The sequence below is a fragment of the Heptranchias perlo genome, chromosome 18, assembly GCF_035084215.1.
Source record: "Heptranchias perlo isolate sHepPer1 chromosome 18, sHepPer1.hap1, whole genome shotgun sequence".
Lineage (NCBI taxonomy): Eukaryota > Metazoa > Chordata > Chondrichthyes > Hexanchiformes > Hexanchidae > Heptranchias > Heptranchias perlo.
Window position 1 is genome coordinate 4,271,688 of NC_090342.1, and position 25,581 is coordinate 4,297,268.

General features: G+C 43.3%; 2 protein-coding genes across 2 annotated transcripts in view; one reads left to right on the plus strand and one right to left on the minus strand.

Annotated features, from left to right (window-relative positions):
• Positions 1–4,069: 4,069 nt before the first annotated feature.
• The window catches only part of nup37 (nucleoporin 37), a 36,788-nt gene continuing 15,276 nt past the window's right edge, over positions 4,070–25,581 (minus strand). Inside the window, exons 5-9 of the mRNA XM_067999250.1 lie at positions 14,629–14,719; positions 10,463–10,644; positions 9,691–9,741; positions 6,164–6,257; positions 4,070–4,356 (exon numbers count right to left, since the gene is read on the minus strand). Coding sequence (XP_067855351.1) covers positions 4,243–4,356; positions 6,164–6,257; positions 9,691–9,741; positions 10,463–10,644; positions 14,629–14,719 — 532 coding nt within the window. The 3' untranslated portion in view covers positions 4,070–4,242. The remainder of the gene's footprint in view (positions 4,357–6,163; positions 6,258–9,690; positions 9,742–10,462; positions 10,645–14,628; positions 14,720–25,581) is intronic.
• The window catches only part of parpbp (PARP1 binding protein), a 51,591-nt gene continuing 50,836 nt past the window's right edge, over positions 24,827–25,581 (plus strand). Inside the window, exon 1 of the mRNA XM_067999249.1 lies at positions 24,827–24,881. The gene's annotated coding sequence lies outside the window, so the exon portion shown is untranslated. The remainder of the gene's footprint in view (positions 24,882–25,581) is intronic.

Here is a 25,581-nt window from a genome sequence, read left to right on the forward strand (position 1 = left end):
CGCAGATCAACCATGATCTCATTGAATGGCGGAACAGGCTCAAGGGGCTAAATGGCCTCCTCCTGTTCCTATCTGCCTATGTTCCTATAATAAAGTTTCAACATTCTACAGGGAGTGGGCTGGCTGGCTGACAGGCAACAGCAAGAGCACTGGCAGAGTGGCAGGAGTAAGACAGGAATTCTGTCATCCTGAGAGAGGACAGCAGGTTCATGTTCCATGAAAACACTGCCACTTGCTGCCACCCGTTCTGCACCACCTTCTCCTGCAAGAAAGCGGGACGTGTGTCGGTGAGTGTCCTGCAAGATGTTTGGGTGATGTACCTATCATGGTTAAATAGCTGCCAACAAACTCTTTCCATCAGTACTCAACTCTTCCAATCAGATACTTCCTCTCACCTTCACACATTACCAGTGTTGCAAGCCGCCCACCCACAACTCACAGGTCACACACACTGGCAGCTATTTAACCATGATAGGTACATCACCCAAACATCTTGCAGGACACTCACCGACACACGTCCCGCTTTCTTGCAGGAGAAGGTGGTGCAGAACGGGTGGCAGCAAGTGGCAGAGGAGATCGTGAAAGGCGCTCTACAAATACAAGGCTTTCTTTCTTCTATTACATGCAATTTGCCGACCATTTAAAATAATTGACGTAAAATTACAGGGATTGTTCCAGGGAACGATGACCTGTGCTGGGAGTGTCTGGACAACCATCTCTCAGATCTGATTGGTACCATTCGGCCTGCTTTCCCGCTCATCAGTGGCCATGCAGAACCATGGCGGGAATGAGCTCACCTTGTGCTGCTTGCAGTATCCTGCCAGCTCCTTCCGATTCCTGTGCATGCGGCAGAAAGGAAGCAGGGCCTGGCTGTGCCTCTCCATCTGAGAACTTCAGACACAGGCCGTACAGGGCCAAGACGCTACACATCATATATATGGACCCAGCGGAAGTACAACTGGAAGAAGCATCACACATACATGCAAAAGTTGATATGTGTGCAGTTAGTGCTTTTCACAAAATTTGGAAGTGGCTTTGATCAGGTGGCATTAGGTGTGTAGATGTGTTGGGAACAGGGTGGGGGGGGGGGGGAAGTTGTAGGCCGGGCTTTTCAAGTTGTGGACAAGTGTGGTGGTCAAGAGAAGTTCTCCTGTGTTAAGATTGTCACAAACATGTCTAGAGGTCAGTAACAGGTTGTGCTCCACACGCTTTTCAAACTGCTGCCTCTACCCATTAATTCTGCCTCTCTCTGTGTTTTTTTTTCTCTGTTTTTTTTCCCTGTTTGTTTTTTTGTTGAATGTGTATTCGGAGGTTCTGCAGGTAACACCTCTCTGTCTGAACACGGTGATTGCCTTGGCAACGGGCAGTTGCAGGGGCAGTCTGTAAACACCATGTATTATTGTTCAATATGTATAAATGCGTAGGCTTCAAGGAGATCTTGAAACATTTGCCTGAGGAAGGAGAAAATCTCCGAAAGCTTGTGAATTTAAAATAAAATTGCTGGACTATAACTTGGTGTTGTAAAATTGTTTACAATTGTCAACCCCAGTCCATCACCGGCATCTCCACATCACAACATCACTGAAACAAGATGGTGGTGTATTAGCAGGTCTCCCAGGGTATTCCTCAGGTTGGTTGGAGGATACGCTGTTTTGATGGATAAACAGCTGGATAAACTGGAGGGAGCAGGGGATAGAAGGATATGTTGATAGGGTTAGATGAAGAAGGGTGGGTGAAAACTCACGTGGAGCATAAACACTGGCATGGACCTGTTGGGCCGAATGGCCTATTTCTGTGCAGTACGTTCTCTGTAATTGATAACAATAGGCATATTATCAAAAAAGTGATGGGGAAAGTGTTACAGGAAGTGAGACACAGGAGCTGCACACTATATGCAAGAGTTCTAATAGATTATAAATATATATGTCTCTCACTGTTGCCAGCTCGTTGCAGATAGCACATGAGCCTAAGGGACCCATTAATTCAAATATGCTGGAACTTCCTTCAGTTCTTCCGATTGGCTCCCGGAACTTTGGCAGCCGATCAGGAGGCCCTCCCCACCCCCCGAAGAAAATCCCACGATAATATCTCTGATATAAAGTCTTCACTGTTTCAACATTGTGAAGAAGCAAATATCGACAGGACACATCATCGTTTAATATTCATTCTAAACTGTTGCAATTGGACACTGATATACACAGGAACAGAATTGGAAAAATATTAATTTCTTACTTATAAGTGAGCTGTACCCGAGTTATCATCGGTACTGATCAGTTGCCATTTTTGCAACATTTCCCAGTTCTCAGTCTTTGCTAACCTTCAATAGTTAAAATGAATAGCAGTGTACTCTAGTTACAAAAACATCCAAGTACAGCGAGTGCTATCTTGAGCACAAACAATAGCACAACTCCTGTGGAGAGTTGTTATGGTTGGAACACACCAGGCTGCATATGGAAAAATGAACAATCTGACCAAAATATACTTAACCATCATCCCACTGAATCGAAGTGACCACCAGGACTTTGGTAATTTAATTAGGCTCGAGTGAGCTCAGAAACAGAGGAGCCGATGGCTCTTGTAGGGATAATAGTCTGACACTATTTCCATAACAACGTTTGGAACCACAACAGATCCAACAACACAAATCACACTTTGTGGGAGGTTTCTCGTTGAATTCTCTCACACTGGTTCCAATTTCTGCTTGGATTTTTAAAAAAAAAGTAATGTTATAATCACAGTTAACAACCTTTGGAGATGCTTGTTGAGAAATTCCTGAAGGGATACGTGTTATGTGTCTATCTGGGATTCAATGTACCAAACTTCCAACGATCAAATCATAACTTGTGCTAAACATTCCATTTCTCACAGTCTTGAGCAGACTCCAGATAAATTCATACTTGATTCAAGCTCAGAGGTCCAACATTCCAAATCAATTCCTCATTGAATGAATTCCCCCTCTGGTGGTTTATATTTCTATTAATTGTGAATTTGACTGGATAACCAATGTTGAAATTACAAATTCCCAATACAATTGGGTTCACGAATGGTGCAATTCAGATAAATCCTGGCTGGTAGCTCAGTGGGTAGCACTCTCATCTCCGAGTCAGAAGGTTGTGCGTTCAAGCCACACTTCAGTCTTCAGCACATAATCCAGGTTGACACTCCCAGTGCAATACTGAGGGAGTGCTGTACTGTTGGATGAGACGCTAAACCAAAGTCCTGTCTACCCTCTCAGGTGGCTGTAAAAGATTGCGTGGCATTATTTGAAAGATCAGGAGAGTTCTCCCCAGTGTCCTGGCCACTATCTATCCCTAAACCAGCATTACTAAAACAGATTATCTGGTCATTTCTTTCATTGATGTTTGTGGGATCTTGCTGTGCACAAATTGTCTGCTGCGTTTCCTACATTACAACAGTGACTACGCTTCAAAAAGTACTTCCTTGGCCGCAAAGCGCTTTGGAACATCCCAGGAGTGTGAAAGGTGCGATAGAAATGCAAGTTCTTTCTTTTCTTTATCACCCCAAGGAAGTGGTGGTGGGCCTTCTCCTAAACTGCTGCGGTTCTTGTCATTATGGTGCTCTCTCAACGGTGTCACTCTATCCATTGAGACGGTGCAACCTCATGCATCACCAACCCCCCCCACCTCCCGGGCCTGCAATCACAGGTATTGCTATCTCGTGGGAGCAGGTGGGAAAAAAACTCTAGGAAATTTTTCCCTGACTCCAAAAGACAAACAGGCCCCAGGAGACCAGGCACTTGACTAACATCCCTGCCCGCTCCTACTATGTGTCCCAGTGTCCTTAGGTGCACAGCATGAGCTCTGGAATTCCCTCCCGAAATCTCTCCGCCTCTCTCTCCTCCTTTAAGACGCTCCTTAAAAGCTACCTCTTTGACCAAGTTTTTGGTCACCTGTCCTAATGTCTCCTTATGTGGCTCGGTGTCAAATTTTTGTTTGATAATCGCTCCTGTGAAGTGTCTTGGGACGTTTTACTAGATAACAGGTGCAATATAAATGCAAGTCATTGTTGTAAGCAAACGAGAGTCAAAATTAGCAGTAAGTACAATGAGTAGATGGAGAAATCTTTAATTTTCAGCTTGAGTTCACTTACAGATGAAGTGGAATCTGGTATTTGAGTGTTGTGGACCTCGTCAGTATTCACATCAACTCACTGCACAGAATTTAACCGAGATCCAACATTAAAATATTTCACAGTCCGACTGAACAGCCGAACAAATTTGCTCTACATTTCAGTCATCCAAAATAAAACCTTCTGGTCTCCACCAATCGCGCATAAGGGGAGGGTGCGATGCCAGCTCAGTCCTGAAGCCACAGGCGCGGAACCAATCATAATTGCCTGAGAAAAGAAAACAAGAATTCGATTTTACGCAGATGCCGCAGTCAGTCTGCCCCACAGCTACTTCTCACAATTCAGGGCAGGGGGAGCAGAGCTCTCCTCGTGTCCTGGCCGACATTCATCTCTCAATCCACAACATTCATCCCATTTGCTATCTGTGGGATCTTGCTGTGCAGAATTTGGCTGCTGCGTTTGCCTACATTACAACAGTGACTACACTTAAAAAGTAAATCACTGCCTAGGAAATGCTTTGGGATACCCCGAAAAGGGAGCGTGTGTGTGTGTGTGTGTGTGTGTGTGTGTGTGTGTGTGTAGCTGTGCGCCCGTTGATGTGTGCATGTGTGATACACGCGTGCCGGGGAAAGAAAAGAGAGTTTCTCAAAGTATTTACAATAGCTACGAAAAATCTGATAATGTTAGCAGACAGGTGGAGAGAAAATTGATGCACTGTTTTGCTTGGAGTTTCTGTACAGTATTTTTTTTTAAAGAGAAAATACAGAAAAGGCAGGAATAATCATAGAAATGTAACCACAGAGGGAGGTAATCTCAGCCCATCGTGCCTGTGACACCGATAGCTAAAACTGGAGCTATTAACTCGACTCTGGTCTGGTCTGGTCTGGTCTGGTGTTCCCAAACATTCCCTGTATCATGTTATATTTCTCTTTGTGTCTTTGTCTCATTCCCTCTTAAACGTTGTGATTGACTCAGTTTCAACAGTCACTTGTGGTAATGTATTCCATACTTCAACAACCCTTTGCCTCAAAACATTTCTTCTACCCTGCCCTCCCACCCCCCCCATTGCAAGGTATAACGTTATCCAAAGGTTTAGAGGAAGCCGTGAGGTGCGACAGCTCGTGGCAGGAGATTCGGCAGGCACTGCGTAGTTCATACAAGAGGTCACCCAAACTGAGTAAATGTCAGCCGTGGCTCAGTGGGTAACACTCTCGCCCCTAAGTCTGAAGTGCCACTCCAGAGACTTCAGCCCATAACTTGGGCCGATACTCCCAGTGCAGTACTGAGGGAGTGCTGCACTGTCGGATAAGGCATTAAACCGAGGCCCCGTCTGCCCTCTCAGTTGGACACAAGAGATCCCATGGCACTATTTGGAGGACAGCATGGGGAGTTCTGCCTGGTGTCCTGGCCAATATTTATCCCTCAACTAACACCACTAAAAAAAATTATCTGGTCATTATCACATTACTATTTTGTGGGACCTTGCTTTGCACAAATTGGCTGCCGCGTTTCCTACATTACAACAGTGACTACATACTCCTTTCTTTAGAAAAGAGAAGACTGAGGGGTGACCCGATAGAGGTCTTTAAGATTATGAAAGGGTTCGATACGGTAGATGTAGAGAAAATGTTTCCACTTGTGGGGGAGACCGGAACTGGGGGCCATAAATCTAAGATACTCACTAATAAATCCAATAAGGAACTTAGGACAAACTTCTTTAGCCAGAGAGTGATGAGAATGTGGAACTCACTACCACAAGGAGTGGTTGAGGTGAATAGCATAGATGCATTGAAGGGGAAGCTGGATGAACACATGAGGGAGAAAGGAATAGAAGGATATGTTCATAGGGTGAGATGAAGTAAGGAGGGAGGAGGCTCGTGTGGAGCATAAACACCAGGATAGATCAGTTGGGTGGAATGGCCTGTTTCTGGGCTGTAAATTCTATGTAACAGTGACTACACTTCAAAAGTACTTCATTGGTTGTAAAGTGCTTTGGGATGTCCTGAGGTCGTGAAAGTCGCTATATAAATGCAATTACTAAGAAACACGGCCGGTATATATTTTGTTATCTTACCTGGGGGTGACCCAGGTGATGAACGAGTAGCTGGCTGTTCCTCTTCCCTGGATAGCCAGTCGTTGCAAAAAGATTTTCGTTGGCTTTTGACCATCTAAATAACCAAAAGTAGAAGAACTGCAAACATATAATGAACCATTTTTCAAGCAAGTTCCCAATGTTAATGGTAACAAATGGATAATTCAAATGTGCTGTTCAATCGAAGCTTTCAATGTTTTACAGCAACTTTTATTGTCTTGACGGACCACATATAAAGTTTAAATTAAAGTTCCCATTAGTTTGCAGATATCTCGAGCTCCGGATTCTAACGGAGCTGAGTCTTGTGATTTAGAGATTTACCCGCCAATGAGGCAACAGCTTTAAGATTAGCCCTTTGCAAACTTCCAGGCCCAAAAAATTCAAACAGGACAAACCAGCAACTCGGAAATACTAGTGCAAATTGAACTGAACTGCGAGGTAGTTTGGTCACTCCCGGATATAAAGGATGAATATTTTGTGCAAGGTGTCATTCTTTGGGATGTGGGTGTTGCTGGGAAGGCCGGCATTTATTGCCCATCTCTAGTTGCCCCTTGAGAAGGTGGCGGTGGGCCTTCTTCTTGAACCGTTGCAGTCCATGGGGTGAAGGTGCTCCCACAGTGCTGTTAGGAAGTTTCAGGATTTTGACCCAGCGACGATGAAGGAACAGCCAATATATGTCCAAGCATTATTTAACCCTTGACACTTATGACGGAGATGGCCATTAAACGTATAACTGAAGCTTGAGTGATGAGAAACTTGGACAGGGAGAGTGGGTGAGGAACGGACATTATTTCACTTTTACCAACAGGGGTTTGAGTCCGGGACCATCTCTTTAACTAAAGTGAACAACTTTCCAAATCCAATCTCCTCTAGCAGGATCCATAGGTCCATCTTTATATCTGGAATCCAACTATTTTCTCAACAGGAATAAAAAGAACGGGGGGGGGGGGGGGGGGGGGGGGGGAAAAACGTATAAAACCGTAAAAAGTTGGAAAGACAAGTCGATAAGGCTGTTAATAAAGCATACGCAACCCTGGGCTTTATAAATAGAATATAAAAGCAAGGCAGTTACTCTAAACCTTTAATAAACACTGGTTAGGCCTTAGTTGGAGTATTGTGTCCAATTCTGGGCGCCACACTTTAGGAAGGGTGTCAAAGCCTTGGAGAGGGTGCAGAGGAGATTTACTAGAATGGTACCAGGGATGAGGGATTTCAGTTATAAAGAGAGACTGGAGAAGCTGGGATTGTTCTCCTTAGAACAGAGAAGGTTAAGGGAAGATTTAATAGCAGAGTTTTGATAGGGAGAAACTGTTTCCAGTGGCAGGAGGGTCGATAACCAGAGGACACAGATTTAAGATAATTGGCAAAAAATCCAGGGAGGAGGATGAGAGTTATGGTCTGGAATGCGCTGCCTGAAAGGGTGGTAGAAGTAGATTCAACAGTAACTTTCAAAAGAGAATTGGATAAATACTTGAAAAGGAAAAATTTGCAGGGCTATGGGGAAAGAACGGGGGGGAGTGGGATTAATTGGATAGCTCTTTCAAAGAGCCAGCACAGACAAAATTAGCTGTAAGATTCTATGAATCTAAAACATTCTGACTGCGTGGTAACTGGGAATAATTTGGTTTCAAAAGGATGTACTCTGTCAATCTTTTCAACAGCATTTTGGAGATCCAATCCCGCTTTCCACAAATTAATTTAAAAACCCTTAATCTAACACCCCTATCAGATTGTTCACTGTGGGAATGAGAAGGCAGTGCAGGAACTGGAATAGAATAGATTACAATTTCAATGCTTAGGAGGATATTTTATTAAAAAGCAATTGATATAATTATAAGGATACAATTGCAAAAGAAAACATTTTTATTCATTGCAAGGCAACAATTCCAGAACTGTGCAAATAGTCTATTTTTAAATATTTCTTAAAAATTCTATTTATGACTTTTATGCTTGGTATTTAATTATAATTATGAGTAACAGTTTAATCACTATAAATAGCGTTGACAAGAGCATAGAATTGTACAGCTCAGAAGGAGGCCATTCGGCCCATTGTGCTTTGGCCAATTACTGTAAATCTGTGTCCTCTGGTTACTGACCCTTCTGCCACTGGAAACAGTTTAACTCCCTGTGTACTCTAGCAATACCATTCATAATTTAGAACACCTCTGTTAAATCCCCCCTTAACCTTCTGTGTTCTAAGGAGAACAATCCCAGCTTCTCTAATCTCTCCTTATAACTGAAGTCCCTCATCCCTGGTACCATTCTAGTAAATCTCCTCTGCACCCTCACCAAGACCTTGACATCCTTTCTAAAATGTGGTGCCCAGAACTGGACATAATACTCCAGCTGAGGCCTAAGCAGTGATTTATAAAGGTTTAGCATAACTTCCTTGTATTTGTACCCAATGCCTCTATTTATAAAGCCAAGGATCCCGTATGATTTTTTAACAGCCTTCTCAACTTGCATACAGTTGAAAATGAATCATGATCAGTATTAAGAAACTGAACTTCTGACTAAGTGACAATGAAAGAGGATAATGGGAAGACATTATTCTAATAATGAACCCAACAAACCTCCCCCTCAGTAATTAAACCAACAAACTCATTAGGAACATAGGAATTGCTAGACGGAAGACGACCAAAGGTCCATCTGGTTCACCGTTTACCATCCTGGTAGTCAGATGATACAAGGATAATGGAGTTGTTGACTAATCATAGCAATCAATCTCCATCAATGAATCTACATCAGACCCAGACATGAGGTGAGGAAAACCCCCAGTGGTGGAGAGCTTTGGGAACCAGAGGTCCAAAGTCACCTGTTCCCTCCGAGCCTGTTACACTCACCACACGTCATGTCTCAAATTACTCATATACTGTATCGCAAAATGGTGTTTTTGTGAAAGAGAAACAAACAATTAATCCAACAACTGCCTCATTAGTCAACCCAACAACAGTTGTTATGATCTGGAATGCACTGCCTGAAAGAGTGGTGGAAATAAATTCAATAGTAACTTTCAAAAGGGAATTGGATAAATACTTAAAAAAAGAAAGGTTTGCAGGGCTACGGGGAAAGAGCAGGGGAAATGGACTGATTGGACAGCTCTTTTGAAGAGTCGGCACAGGCAGGATGGGCCAAATGGCCTCCTTCTCTGCTGTATATGATTCAATGAACCACTGGCAGCCCCCCTCCCTAACCCCCCCACCCACCCAAGTAATTAACCCAATGAACTTTCTCTACGAGCTTTAAGTTGACTGATGCTGTTAACCCTAGTCATATCTCTGTCACTGAGCTCATCTGTTTGAAGCTGGCCAGCCCTGCAGCGCAGAATATGTCAGGTCTTTGCGTTGCTCCATCCATGGCTATTCTTTTTTCCGAATAGTGCACAGAATTACAGAATAGTTTAACGACTGATAAAATTAAACTACAGTGGGTATCACTGCATGGGAAGATGTTCCCTGCTTTTCTAACGAAGGGAACAGGACCACATCAGTGAATAAATTCTCAATTACCGGAATCGTCGCGCTCCATCCAGGTGAGACGGTCTCTTTTCTTGGGGGTAACTGTAAGACAGAAACAGAATAATAATTAACACGGTGAAATCTGGCGCGTACATTGTCCTGGAACTCGAGCTTCTACGATGAAGGGACCTGGGAATTCAAACATAGAGAAAAAGGACGAGAAGAGACACTCCACCGGCTTCCCTTCCCCCGCACCGCCCTCCCTCCCTCCCTCCGTTCTCCGAGCACCTCCTGGGGTTTCCCTCCTGCCTTGGCAACAGAACTGAACACATGGCTCTGGGTGCAGCCTGACCAGAGCACTATACAGCCTCAACAATGATAGCTTCATACTCACACTATACTGATTTGGCAACAGAGCTCAGAATCCTGTTTATTTTGATTGTTGTTCTGCAATGACTATTAATATGAAATATACACAGTTATACATATGCACACGCACACCTACATATACATATAGGCACTCGCACATCTACATATGCATCTCTCTATATACACACACGCACGCATATCTACATAAACATATACGCACGCACATCTACATAAACATATACATATTTATATACACACGTGCCCCTATAACCTTTATTGCCATTCCTAACCAGATATTTAACTCCCTCGATATACACAGCTAAATGCGTAACTTCAATAGGCCAGTGAAAGGTTCAATGTTTGGAGTTATTGGTCACAAAGGAGCCTTGAATCAGTTCACACTGCCCCTCCCTCAGCCCTCCTAAAAAGTTGATGAAATGCAACTGAACCGTACCTGGAGCGAGTGGTATCCCAGATAAGCCAATCGTTCCCTGCGACCGCACCGACTTTGATTGTGTTGCCCAAACACCAGTCTGCTGACATCAGTGGCATCTGCCCACAGTCCAGGGACAGGATGGCCTGCAGAGTGACCAGGTCATAAAACCGAATAACTCCATTCTTCTCCGCCACCATCAGCTACAAAGACAAAAGCAGGAGGTCACCGTGAATCGCGCATCCCGGACTAAAGAAACGCTGGAAACATGCCAGCATAGGCACGATGGACCGAATGGCCTCCTTCTGAGCTGGATCATTCTATGATTCTATGCAGGTTTAGGTGCTCAAATCAATTCAACAAACGTTCACAGTAACATCTGATTGGTGGGGAGAGGTCGAGGACAAGAAATGTCCAGCAGACAACAGCTTGCACATCCCAAAGTGCTTCAGCAGGGTGACTGAAGACACGGTCAGGGAGGTTGCAAGAAGGCGGCTTTTAGGGAGAGAGTTTCAGAGTGAGTGCCTGAAGGTGTAATTTAAAGGAGTCTTGCTTATGTTAAAAGTTGGGAATGCACATTGCTCTCATGTGCTGAATGTTGCCCTTGTGCCATTTTATTAGTTAACAAGTCAGTTTGGAGCAGTGACTTGCAAAACCCCAACACTTAGCTTGGCATAAAAACTACTCGCTAGATTTAAAACTAGTTGTGACTATTGGCAAAGGTAGTTTGGAAGACAAGTTCATGGAATATATTCGATACGGTTTCCTAGAGCAATACATCATGGAACCAACCAGGGAACAGGCTATTTTAGATCTTGTATTGTGTAATGAGATAGGGTTAATTGGTAATCTCACGGTAAAAGAACTTCTGGGGAAGAGCGATCATAATATGATAGAATTTCACACTGAGTTTGAAAATAACACACTTAAGTCAGAAACTAGAGTCTTAAACTTAAATAAAGCCAATTACGTCGGTATAAGGGGCGAGTCGTCAAAGATAGATTGGGAAATTAAATTAAAGGGTTTGACAGTTGAAAAGCAATGGCAAACATTTAAAGAAATATTTCAATATTATCAACAAATATACAGTCCATTGAGAAATTAAAACTCCACAGCAACAGTGATCCACCCGTGGCTAACTAAAGAGAGTATTAGAGTGAAAGAAGAGGCTTATAATGTTGCCAAGAACGGTAATAAGACTGGGGATTGGGAGAGTTTTAGAAGCCAACAAAGGACGACCAAAAAATTGATTAAAAAAAGAGAAAATAGAATATGAAAGTAAACTAGCAAGAAATATAAAAATGGATTGTAAGAGCTTCTACAAGTATGTAAAAAGGAAGAGAGTAGCAAAAGTAAACGTTGGTCCCTTAGAGACTGAGACAGGAGAAATTATAATGGGCAATCAGGAAATGGCAGAGACGTTAAACAAATATTTTGTATCTGACTTCACAGCAGAAGACACAAAAAGCATACCAGAAATAGTGGGGAACCAAGGGGTAAATGAGAGTGAGGAACTTAAAACATTAGAGAAAATATCACTAGAGAAAAAGTACTGGACAAACTAATGGGACTAAAAAACGACAAATCCCCTGGACCTGATGGCCTACATCCGAGGGTTCTAAAAGAGGTGGCTGCAGAGGTAGTGGATGCATTGGTTATGATCTTCCAAAATTCGCTAGATTCTGGAACGGTCCCAGTGGATTGGAAGGTAGCAAATATTACCTCACTATTCAAGAAGGGAGGAAGAAAGAAAACAGCGAACCAAAGGCCAGTTAGCTGGGCGTCGGGAAAATGCTGGAATCCATTATTAAGGAAGTGGTAACAGGGCACTCAGAAAATCATAATATGATTAGGCAGAGTCAACACAGTTTTATGAAAGGAAAATCGTGCTTGACAAATTTATTAGAGTTTTTTGAGGATGTAACTGGCAGGGTAGATAAAGGGGAACCAGTGGATATAATATATTTGGATTTTTAAAAGTCATTCGATAAGGTGCCACATAAAAGGTTGTTACACAAGGTAAGGGCGCACGGGGTTGAAGGTAATATATTAGCATGGATTGAGGATTGGTTAAAGGACAGAAAACAGAGAGTAGGGATAAACGGGTCATTCTCAGGTTGGCAGGCTGTAGCTAGTGGGGTGCCGCAAGGATCAGTGCTTGGGCCTCAGCTATCTATATTAGTAATGACTTAGATGAAGGGACCGAGTGTAATGTATCCAAGTTTGCTGACGATACAAAGCTAGGTGGGAAAGTAAGCTGTGAGGAGGACACAAAGAGTCTCCAAAGGGATATAGACAGGTTAAGTGAGTGGGCAAGAAGGTGGCAGATGGAGAATAATGTGGGGAAATGTGAGGTTATTCACTTTGGTAGGAAGAATAGAAAAACAGACTTTTTTTTAAAATGGTGAGAAACTATTAAATGTTGGTATTCAGAGAGACTTGGGTGTCCTCGTACAAGAAACACAAAATGTTAGTATGCAGGTACAGCAAGCAATTAGGAAGGCAAATGGCATGTTAGCCTTTAATGCAAGGGGGTTAGAGTACAAGAGTAAGGAAGTCTTACTACAGTTGTACAGGGCTTTGGTGAGATCTCACCTGGAGTACGGTGTACAGTTTTGGTCTCCTTATCTAAGGAAGGATATTCTTGCCTTAGAGGCGGTGCAACGAAGGTTCACTAGATTAATTCCCGGGATGAGAGGGTTGTCCTATGAGGAGAGATTGAGTAGAATGGGCCTATACTCTCTGGAGTTTAGAAGAATGAGAGGTGATCTCATTGAAACATAAGATTATGAGGGGGTTTGACAGGGTAGATGCTGAGAGGTTGTTTCCCCTGGCTGGAGAGTCTAGAACTAAGGGGCATAATCGCAGGATACGGGCTCGGCCATTCAAGACTGAGATGAGGAGGAATTTCTTCACAGAGGGTTGTGAATCTTTGGAATTCTCTACCCCCAGAGGGCTGTGGATGCTCAGTCATTGAATATATTCAAGATGTGGAGATGCCGGTGATGAACTGGGGTTGACAATTGTAAACAATTTTACAACACCAAGTTATAGTCCAGCAATTTTATTTTAAATTCACAAGCTTTCGGAGGCTTCCTCCTTCGTCAGGTGAACGATGTGAAAATATATTCAAGGCTGAGAGGGATAGATTTTTGGATTCTAGGGGAATCAAGGGATATGGGGATCGGGTGGGAAAGTGGAGTTGAGGTTGTAGATCAGCCATGATCTGATTGAATGGCGGAGCAGGCTCGAGGGGCCGAATGGCCTACTCCTGGCTCCTATTTCTTATTGACTGCCATTTCTTAATGGGCCAGCAGAAATGGAACAACCCAAAACTCTTGTTATTTTGTGCTGCAAAAAAAAACAAATATAAAATAATGAAACGAGCGGAGCATTGGCAACTGGCAAGGTAAAGGCCGAGAGACCAGATTCTGAATACATCGTTTTGAAACAGACTGAATGTGACCTCAGTGCAAGTAGGACTTCAGGTAAAAGAGAGAGAAAAGGAAAGAACTAAGACCCATCACACCACAGGAGAAAGTGCAATCCTTGGTCCAGGAGCAGTCCTCTCACCGAGGAGCGGTCACATCAGTCACTCGCCCCAGCAGGTTTGCAAGGCAAAATAAACGGCCCAGGGCACTTTCCAGAATCGTAATCAGACAAAAATTGACACCGAGCCAAAGACCATATTAGGAGAAGGAACTAAAAGCTTGGTCAAAGAAGTGGTGCTCCAATAGATCATGCAATGGCGTTCCAACGTATTATTTATTACGTATTCCAATCCCGATTTTCATCGGTCCACCACTTGCGGCTGTGCCTTGAGCTGCCTTAGCCCTAAGATCTGGAATTCCCTCCCTAAACCCCTCTCTCCTCCTTTAAGATGCTTCTTGAAACCTACCTCTTTGACCAAGCTTTTGGTCACCTGTCCTAATATCTCATGTAGCTCAGTGCCAAATTTTGTTTGATAATCGCTCCTGTGAAGCGCCTTGAGACGTTTTACCATGTTAAAGGCGCTGTATGAATGCAAGTTGTTGAGGTTATGTATTGGTTTTCCAATGCGTTATCTATTGGTGCTCCCATATTCTCAATTTGTATTTTAGTTTCAATCTTTCTCTTTACAACTCAAGGCCACAGCCACAAGCAGAAGTATTATGGTAAACAATTTAGAAAAAAACTTGTAAGCTAACCTTGAAAGTCTCCTCGGGATGCCAACACAAACTCATTCCTGGAGAGTGAAGGAGGAATGACGACTTTTGGTTCCCATCAAGGTCCCAGATACTGCAATACATTTCAAAACATTAAAGGTACAATATACATATTTATAAATAATAGCTCATCAATCAATTTTAGATGCCATTTAGAAAAGACTTGCACTTATAAAGCACATTACCTCTTTTCTCAGAAACGCTTTAGAGCATTTTGCATGCAGTTAATTAATCCGAAGTGACTTATATAGCAGCATTTTGTGCACAGCAAGATAGGACAAACAGGTAGTCTGTTCTTGGTGGAATTGGTTAAAGGCAACTCAAGGAAAAATGTCTTCAACAAGGATTCCACATTTCTACAGTGCTCATAGGTACAAAAGAACATTGAGAGCATCTTACAGAGCAGTGCAGAGTGGGTAGATACCATGCTCGTGGAGGAGGGGAAGGAAGAGGTCAAGGCAGTGGGGGCAAAAACATGGTCGAAGCAGAGGTTTTTGAGGATGTTTTTAAAAAGGCAAGGAAAGAGGTGTTAAGGCAGGGATACTGAGGGAGGGAGTTCCAGAGAGCCACCCTTTCAGTCCCAAGGGTTGCCAGAGTGTTGAATGGACTGCTTGGAGGCCATTAGGGAGTTGGATATTTATTTGGAAAGGAAGGGTATTGTATGATATGTAGAAAGTCAGGGAATTGCAATTAAAGACAGGTATTTAGGGTGGAGGAGTAATTTGAATAAGCACTGAATCATTCAATTTGGTTCACAGTAAAAACATGGCCTGTTGGGATCGGGTTTTGCCATTGGAAATGTTGACCAATGGATTTCCATTACGACAGCTGACAGGCAGTTTCAACGTCAAACGACAACATAAAAAGCGTGACTAGAAATCGTGACACAGGAGGTAAGGTTTGTGGACAGGAGTTGCATGCCAGATGAAATATTTTTTATATATGGTGAAACAAGTAAATCGTGCACTGTATTCGTGTTAATGGCAAACATATTTTGAAGATATTGATTAAGGCAAGAAAGAAAAGAAACCACCTTTCACGACTTTGCTTTCACTGGCCGGCTTCCCATCTTCCTGCCTCCCATCTTCCACTCTCCATAAACTTGAACTCATCCAAAATTCTGCTGCCCATATCCTAATTCGCACCAAGTCTCATTCACTCATCACCCCTGTGCTCGCTGACCTACATTGGCTCCTGGTCCGGCAATGCCTCGATTTTAAAATTCTCATCCTTGTTTTCAATTCCCTCCGTGGCCTCGCCCCTCCCTATCTGTGTAACCTCCTCCAGCCCTACAACCCTCCGAGATCTCTGCGCTCCTCCAATTCTTGCCTCTTGCGCATCCCCGATTTTAATCGCTCCACCACTGGCGGCCGTGCCTTCAGCTACCTCGACCCTAAGCTCTGGAATTCCCTCCTTAAATTTCTCCGCCTCTCTCCCCTCCTTTAAGACGCTACTTAAACCCACCTCTTTGACCGAGCTTTTGGTCACCTGTCCTAATATCTCCTTACGTGGCTTGGTGTCAAATTTTGTTTGATAATCGCTCCTGTGAAGTATCCTGACACATTTTACTACGTTAAAGGTGCTATATAAATGCAAGCTGTTGTTATCAGGATGTCCCAAAGCACTTTACAGCCAATTAAGTACTTTTTGAAGTGCAGTCACTGTTGTAATGTAGGAAACGAGGCAGCCAATTTGTGCACAGCAAGATCCCACAAACAGCAATGTGTTAATTACCAGATAATCTGGTTTAGTGATGTTGGCTGATGGATAAATATTGGCCAGGACACCGGGGACAAGTCCCCTGTTCTTCGAAATAGTGCCATAGGATCTTTTATGTCCACCTGAGAGGACAGACGGGGGCCTCGGTTTAACGTCTCATCCGAAAGATGGCACCTCCGACAGTGCAGCGCTCCCTCAGTACTGGCACTAGGAGTGTCAGCCTAGATTATATACTCAAGTCTCTAGACTGGGACTTAAACCCACGACCTTCTGACTGAGAGTCGTGTGTGCTACCCACTGAGCCACAGCTGAGTGCAGTACAAGTCCCGGGTAGATGAAAGCAAGCTTGTGCACCAGGACTTGTCCATCCCCAGCTGCACATAGCTTGGAGAATGAAAAGCGAGTGCACAAGCAGATGCATTTCATTAAACCTTCCACAAGGTTACGGGACAACTAAGGCCAGCAGAGTGGTTACGTACCGAAATTGCACAATGCAAAATTCCAAGGTCTCATATATTTTTTGCATGATTTTCACTGTTACAATTTTAGAGGATTATATGGAAACCTTGGGGAAACAAAAAATTCCACACGTTTCTTGGAATCAAGAGTTCCCTGAAGTAAATAGAATATTGGTTTCAGCTGTTGGCAAATGTGGGGGAGGCAGCAAAAAAAAACTGCTGTATCTATCTGCAGTTTCTTTTCAACGATCACAGACTGGCGGGAATTATCAGTCATAATCACGTTGCAAACACACTAAAACTTCACAAAACGTAGGCAAACCTGGAGGAACTCCCAAGGTTTTCAAACACTCAGCGCCTCCCAGACAATGAACTCTTAATCTTCTTCGGCCACTCGCCTGTCTTCCGAGGAGCAACAGATTATCATTTCTCATAGCAGTCAAAAAAAAAAATTATAAGCATTACCTCAGGATTGGAAGGTGCTTACTGATGGGGGTTAATCGGTGTCAGTACATTGGACTGAAAGCCACCGGCAAATAGCTGCCAAATTAAGTTGGCTGCAGAGGGAGAGAGAGAGAGAGAAAAAAAAAAACAGGTCAAAAAAAGGCTAAATATATTCAAGGCAGCTGCCACAAAGAGGAAGGAAGATGTCGGATTTATACTGCGCCTCAGGAGATCCCAAGATGCTTCACATTCAGAGAGTTGCTTCTTGGTAGTCCAGTTGCTGTTGTGTCGAAAGACGCAGCGGCCAATTTTTGCGCACAGCAAGATTCCACAAGCAGCGAACAAGATGAGTGGCCAGTCACATCGTCTTTGGTGGTGTAGGTTGAAAGGAGAACATTTGGCCAGGATATCGGGAGAACTCCCTACGCTTCGTCAAATGGGATCCTTTACACCCACCCGAACAGATGGTTTAATGTTTCTTTTTTTAAAAAAAAAAGAAAGACTTTTACCAGTTTGATTTTATTCTGACTTTCACAGCACTCCACAGTGTTATTCACACAGACATTTAGGAAGAAAGAAAGGCTTGCATTTATATAGCACCTTTCACGACTTCAGGACATCCCAAAGCACTTCACAGCCAATTAAGTTCTTTTGAAGTGTAGTCACTGTTGTAATGTAGGAAACGCAGCAGTCAATGTATGCACAGCAAGATCCCACAAACAGCAACGTGATAAATGATCAGATAATCTGTTTTAGTGATGTTGGTTGAGGGATAAATATCGGCCAGGACACTGGGGAGAACGCCCCTGCTCTGTGAAATAGTACCATGGGATCTTTTACGTCCACCCAAGAGAGCAGACGGGGACCTCGGTTTAACATCTCACCCGAAAGACGGATTGGGGTTGAGGTACAGATTGGCCATGATCTAATAGAATGTCGGAACAGGCTCGACGGGCTGAATGGCCTCCTCCTGTTCCTATGACCCAGTGTTACTGGTTCCTCGTTGCGTTTTTTAAAAAATATTAATTCTCGGGATTATGGGCATTTATTGCCGATGTTTTCTGGAGGATCCTCCCAGGGAACTCATTCATCATGTTCGGAGCAGGAGGAGTGCTAGAAGCGAAGATTATTGATGAAATGGTATCCAGCCTCGGAGATAGAATGACCTCTCAGTTACGCACATCACCACGGGGAATTGAAAATAATAAAAGTTGATTTCTGAACTTTTTATTTTATGGTATCCTTGCTACGAGTACTCAAGTTTAAAATTCCAAGTTTAAAATTGGTCCCAAATACTTTTTATGCATCCTCATCCAAAAAGAATACTTTTGGTGAAATGCTTCACATTTCCATAAGCTTGAGCTCACCCAAAACTCTGCTGCCCGTATCCGAACTCGCACCAAGTCCCGTTCTCCCATCACCCCCTGTGCTCGCTGACCTCCATTGGCTCCTGGTCCGGTAACACCTCGATTTTAAAATTCTCATCCTTGTTTTCAAATCCCTCCATGGCCTCGCCCCTCCCTATCTCTGTAACCTCCTCCAGCCCTACAACCCTCAGAGATCTCTGCGCTCCTCCAATTCTGGCCTCTTACGCATCCCCCGATTTCCTTCGCTCCGTCATTGGCGGCCGTGCCTTCAGCTGTCTAGGCCCTAAGCTCTGGAATTCCCTCCCTAAACCTCTCCCCCTTTAAGAGGCTGCTTAAAACCTACCTCCTTGACCAAGCCACCATCCTAATGTTTCCTTATGTGACAAATTTTATTTGATAATCGCTCCTGTGAAGTGCCTTGGGATGTTTTACTACGTTAAAGGTGCTATATAAATGCAAGTTGTTGTTTAGTAGGTTTTGCTGATTTTCATCCACAGCTCAGTTTGTGCAATGCTGCTTAGAGAGTATTTACAATAAGAAATGACATCTTAGATTAACATTTAAATCCCACCAATACACCAAAATGTAAACAGTAGACTCGAGCTATGTGAAGGTCACTGGATTACAGCGACTGGCTAACTCAAATTCCTTTTATTATTACATGGGGTTCAGGGAACTGCCCCAAGTAAAACGACATTTCTGAAAAACAGTGCGAGCGAGGGGAAAATTTATCTTTTGTCCGTGCGTGTGTGCAGTTCGAGGGACTACACGCAACCAGTGATCCCTGAAAAAAAATAACCCTCGGAGCCCAGGCAACGCAATCTTACTCAACACTGCTTAAAACCTACCACAGTGACTTCATATCAAAAGTACTTAATTGGCTGTGAATCACTTTGGGACGTCCTGAGGTCGTGAAAGGCGCTATAGAAATGCAAGTCTTTCTTTTACTTCTCCTTTGACCAAGTGTTTGGTCATCAGTCCTTCGGCTCGGTGTCAGTTTTTGTCTGATAACGCTCCTGTGAAGTCCTTGGGACGTTTTACTATGTTAAAGGCACTATAAAAAGTGCAAGTTGTTGCTGTAGTAGTGTTACAGTTCTCACTGGCTGTCTTGTCGTATTGAATTCTGTGGGTCTGAAGGTTTGGGAAAGAGGCTGTTCTCAGCGCTGTTGCCTCATTGGTAGATAAATCTTAAATCAGAACAGCAAGATCTGATCGTTTCAGCAACTGGAGATATTGCAAATTAATTAGGAACAAGTGTTGGTCCCGAGGCTCCAGGGTGAACTTCACTCTCGTCAACTTCAAATCATCTTTTTGAACCCCCAAATTTCAAAACTATCCTGTGATTCAAATCAAGTAATTTAAAATCAAACTGTACACAAGCCATTTGTTGCACACTTTCAATTCAAATCCACAGGTAAGTCGAACTAAACCATTTCAAATTAAGAGCAGACTGCAAAATGTCTATGTGATCCAGGTGGATAAAAAGCTTTGGAGTAGATAATTCGGTTTTAAAAAGAGATTTAAATGAAGTATAAATTTTCAAATGGAAGAATACACAGATAATAGGTTTAAAAATATGAAAAACAATTTTAAAAGACCCTGCAAGTCTCATGGTTGCCATGAAATGTCAGTTAGGTAACATAAATATTATGCTGAATTAAATTTGAATTAGTTGTATGTAAAAGGAATTACATGGAATGTACAGCACAGAAACAGGTCCATGCTCCACATGAGCCTCCTCCCACCCCTCTTCCTCTAACCCCATCAACACAGCCTTCTATTCCTTTCTCCCTCATGTGTTTATCTAGCCTCCCCCTAAATGCATCTGTGCTATTCACCTCAACTACTCCATGTGGCAGTGAGTTCCACATTCTCACCACTCTCTGGGTAAAGAAGTTTCTCCTGAATTCCCTACTGGATTTATTAGTGACTATCTTGCATTTATGGCCCCTAGTTCTGGTCTCCCCCACAAGTGAAAACATCCTCTCTACGTCTACCCTATCAAACCCTTTCATTATCTTAAAGACCTCTTTCAGGTCACCCCTCAGTTTTCTCTTTTGTAGAGAAAAGAGCCCCAGCCTGCTCAATCTTTCCCGATAGGTATAACCTCTCTGTTCTGGTATCATCCTAGTAAATCTTTTTGTACCTTCTCCAGTGCCTCTATATCCTTTTTATAATATGGAAACCTGAACTGTTCACAGTACTCCAAGTTTGGTCCAACCAAGGTTCTATACAAGTTTAACATAACTTCTCTGCTTTTCAATTCTATCCCTCTAAAAATGAACCCCAGTGCTCAGTTTGCTTTTTAAAAAAATATGGCCTTATTAATCTGCGTCGCTACTTTTAGCAATTTGTGTATCTATACACCGTGGCTGCAGTGTGTACCATCCACAGGATGCACTGCAGCAACTCGCCAAGACTTCTTCGACAGCACCTCCCAAACCAGTGACCTCTACCACCTAGAAGGACAAGGGCAGCAGGCGCATGGGAACAACACCACCTGCACGTTCTCCTCTGAGTCACACACCATCCCGACTTGGAAATATATCGCCGTTCCTTCATCGTCGCTGGGTCAAAATCCTGGAACTCCCTTCCTAACAGCACTGTGGGAGAACCGTCACCACACGGACTGCAGCGGTTCAAGAAGGCGGCTCACCACCACCTTCTCAAGGGCAATTAGGGATGGACAATAAATGCTGGCCTTGTCAGCGACGCCCACATCCCATGAACAAATACAAAAAACCCAAATCCCTCTGTTCCTCTACCCCATTTAGACTCTTATTATCCAAGCAGTATGTGGCCCCCTTATTCTTCCCATCAAAATGTAATTCCTCACACTTGTCTATATTGAAATTCATTTGCCAATTACGCACCCATCCTGCACGTTTACTAATGTCTTCCTGTATTTTGTCGTAATCCTTCTCAGTATTAACTACACCCCACCATTTGGTGTCGTCCACAAATTTTGAAATTGTATTTCCGATTCCCGAGTCCAAATCATTTATGTAAATAGTGAACAACAGTGGTCCCAGCACCGATCCTTGTGGAACACCACTTCCCACTTTTTGCCAGTCTGAGTAACTACCTTTAACCCCTAAGGAATCACATTCCTATATATAAAAGGGGGCATTAAGGTGTTCATCACAGGATTGGCGGTCATAGGAACGGAAGTAGGCCATTCAACCCCTGGAATCTGTTCCTCCATTCAATTAGGTCATGGCTTATCTGTACCTCAACTCACCCACCTTTGATCCATATCCTTTGATACCCTTACCTAACAAAAATCCATTGATCTCAGTCTTGAAATGTTCAAATGACCCCCAGCATCCACAGTCTTTTGGGGAAGAGAGTTCCAGATTTCCACTACCTTTTGTTAAAAGAAGTGCTTCCCGACATCGCCCCTGAACGGCCTAGCTCTAATTTTAAGGTTATGCCCCATTGTTCTCGACTCCCTACCAGAGGAAATAGTTTCTCTTTACCTACCCTATCGAACCCTTTAAATCATTAAACACCTCAATTAGATCACCCCTTAAACTTCTAAGCTCAAGGGTATACAAGCCTACACGAATAAGGCTCCAATTGATTCAGCATTGTAATGGTTAACTGCATTTGACACAGATTAGATTCAGGTTAAGGACTCCCAATCGGAATCAGATGTTGACTTTATTCAAAATCCCACACCAAAAGGAGGGGCGGGGGCTGAATTACAACACATTTTAGCTGAGTTGGCGAAAGCTTTAGTAAGACAAATACTGTAAGGTTGGCAACTTCTAGCAGGCAGTTTGCGTTGCATGTTGGCAATCCGAGAGGTAGATTGGTATGGAAACTATTTAGCTGTGGCCTCCTGTAAATTAGTCAAGATGAATATTGTTGTCCAAAGCAGATGTGACCTCACATTTCAGATATTAACATAGAAACCTGGAGAAGACCACTGGTCCATCTATTCTCCTTTCCCGTCGTCCCAGGAGTTGTATCTGATGCATTTCTCTTCAAGATACTTGTCCAAGTGTGCCTCATAGACATCTATAGTACCTGCTCCAATGAACTACACCTTTTCTGTAGTGTGAGCTTCAACATTGCACACAATACTCTAAACAGGGCCTGACCAATGTTCTATATAATAACAACTTGCATTTATATAGCGCCTTTAACATAGTGAAACGTCCCAAGGTGCTTCACAGGAGCATAAATCAGACAAAAAATGAAACCAAGCCAAAGGAGGAGACACTAGGACAGGTGACCAAAAGCTTAGTCAAAGAATTAGGTTTTAAGAAGCACCTTAAAAGGAGGAGAGGCAGAGAGGTGGAGAGGTAGAGAGATTTAGGGAGAGAATTCCAGAGCTTAGGGCCGAGACGGTTGAAGGCACGGCTGCCAATGCTAGGGTAAAGGAAGTAGGGGATGGACAAGAGGCCAGACTTAGAGGAACGCAGGATACTCGGAGGGTTGCATGGCTGGAGGGCGAGGCCTCCCTATCACTAACAAAATTAAAACAAAGAACAGATGAACTTCCATATACTGCAGCATTAAAATATACCACTTGCTGTTTCAACAACTGCCAGACATTGCCTGGATTTAAGAACATAAGAAATAGGAGCAAGAGTAGGCCATACGGCCCCTCGAGCCTGCTCCGCCATTCAGTAAGATCATGGCTGATCTTCAACCTCAACTCTACTTTCCCGCTCAATCCCCACATCCTTTGATTTCTTTAGAGTCCAAAAATCTATCGATCACAGTCTTGAATATACTCAACGACTGAGCAACCACAGCCCTCTGGGGTAGAGAATTCCAAATATTCACGACCATCTGAGTGAAGAAATTCCTCCTCATCTTAGTCCTAAATGTCCAACCCCTTATCCTGAGACTATGTCCCCTAGTTCTAGACTCTCCAGTCAGGGGAAACATCCTCTCAGCATCTACCCTGTCAAGCCCTCTTAGAATCTTGTATGTTTCAATGAGATCACCTCTCGTTCTTCTAAACTCCAGACAATATAGGCCCATTCTATTCAATCTTTCCTCATAGGACAACCCTCATGCCAGGAATCAATCTAGTGAACCTTCGTTGCACCGCCTCTAAGGCAAGTATATCCCTCCTTAGGTAAAGGGACCAAAACTGTACACAGTACTCCAGGTGTGGTCTCCCCAAAGCCCTGTATAATTGCAGCAAGACTTCCTTACTCTTGTGCACCAACCCCCTTGCAATAAAGGTCAAGGGATTTCTTGTGGGATTTCCCTATTATCACCCGACATTAATTACCTGCTCCCTCAGTTAGTAATTTCCCCATTAATCTTTCTGCCTGTTCCTTGTCTCCGAGTGTGTCACGTTACATGTATTCACACTAAACTGCATCTGCCAATTATCTGCCCATGTCCCCACACGATCAAGGCCCTCTTGTAACTTCTCATACATCCAACATATTAACTACATCCGACTACATTGGCGTGATCTTAACATGATCACTGAACACATACGCAGAGAGATACACACATCAGGGATATGCATATTCATATTATAGAATGATGAACTGGAATGATCGGCTTGTGAACAGTTTAGGAGCATGATTGGCAGCTAACTTTAATGCTTGCATTGAGGCTATTTAATCATTTTGCAATTTTAACATTCTAGCAACAGAAATTAATACCAAATACTTAGAAATCTATAAAGGTTCCTACATTGCTGATTTAAAATGCATGAAAAATAAGAATTGTAATAGATTTTTTGAATAGAGTTTCTGTTAAGCCAGAATGTGTGTTTGTAGGACCATTAAAAAAAAACGGGTCATAGAAAGGCAGTGTAAATATGTTTAAGTTACACAAACACGATCTAGATAAAGCTCATGTATTCACATTCCGGAGCATCTAGCAATGTTTTCTTCAGAATTTACTAGTGGATCGCCCAAGGGGCTTCTCACAGCAAGTCAGGGGACCAGAAAGAAAGAACAAACTTGCATTTATTTAGCATCTTTCACGACTTCCGGACGTCCCAAGATGCTTTACGGCCAATTAAATACGTGAAGTGTAGTCACTGTTGTACTGTAGGAAACGCGGCAGCCAATTTGCACACAGCAAGGTCCCACAAACAGCAATGTGATAAATGACCAGATCATCATTTTTTTAAAAAACTGATGCTGGATGAGGGATAAATATTGGCCCAGGACACCAGGTGAAAACTCCCCTGCTATTCTTCAAAATAGTGGCCGTGGGATCGTTTACGTTCACCCGAGGGGGCAGACGGGGCCTCGAATTAAGGGTGAGGTTTCATGTAATTGTACGAACAGTAAACGCATTTGAAAGACGCGGAGGAACCCAAGACGCTGTGACCAGCGACTCTGAAATTGATGTCAGTGCAAAAGGTTAATGGTTGTCACCTTTTGGCCGATACAAGCAACTGCACGGTTTAAATGGTGGACGTTTTAAGTGGCGGGGAGTGTAGCTCTAGTGTCCCCACCATCGACAGTATCCAATGATTTCTCTGCCTGTTCAGTTTGTTGAGAAAACAAAATGTCAATGTTTGACTTGGCAATAGTTTATTTAGTCTGGCAACAATTGATAGAGTAAATAAGGAGAAACCGTTTCCAGTGGCAGGAGGGTTGGTAACCAGAGGACACAGGTTTAAGGTAATTGGCAAAAGAATCAGAAGCGAGATGAACACATGTTATGATCTGGAACGCGCTGCCTGAAAGGGCAGTGGAAGCAGATTCAATCGTAACTTTCAAAAGGGATTTGGATAAATACTTGCAGAGGAAAAATCTGCAGGGATATGGGACTAAGTGGACAGCTCCATCAGAGAGCCGGCACAGACACAATGGGCCGAATGGCCTCCTTCTGTGCTGTATCATTCTATGTTTCTAAGTAGCACAGAAAAAAAAAATGGACAAAGGCAGAGCTGACCTTAACAGCAGCAGATGCAATGCCTTTTCCCCCCCACAAGAGCTTGCTTGCAGGCCAAT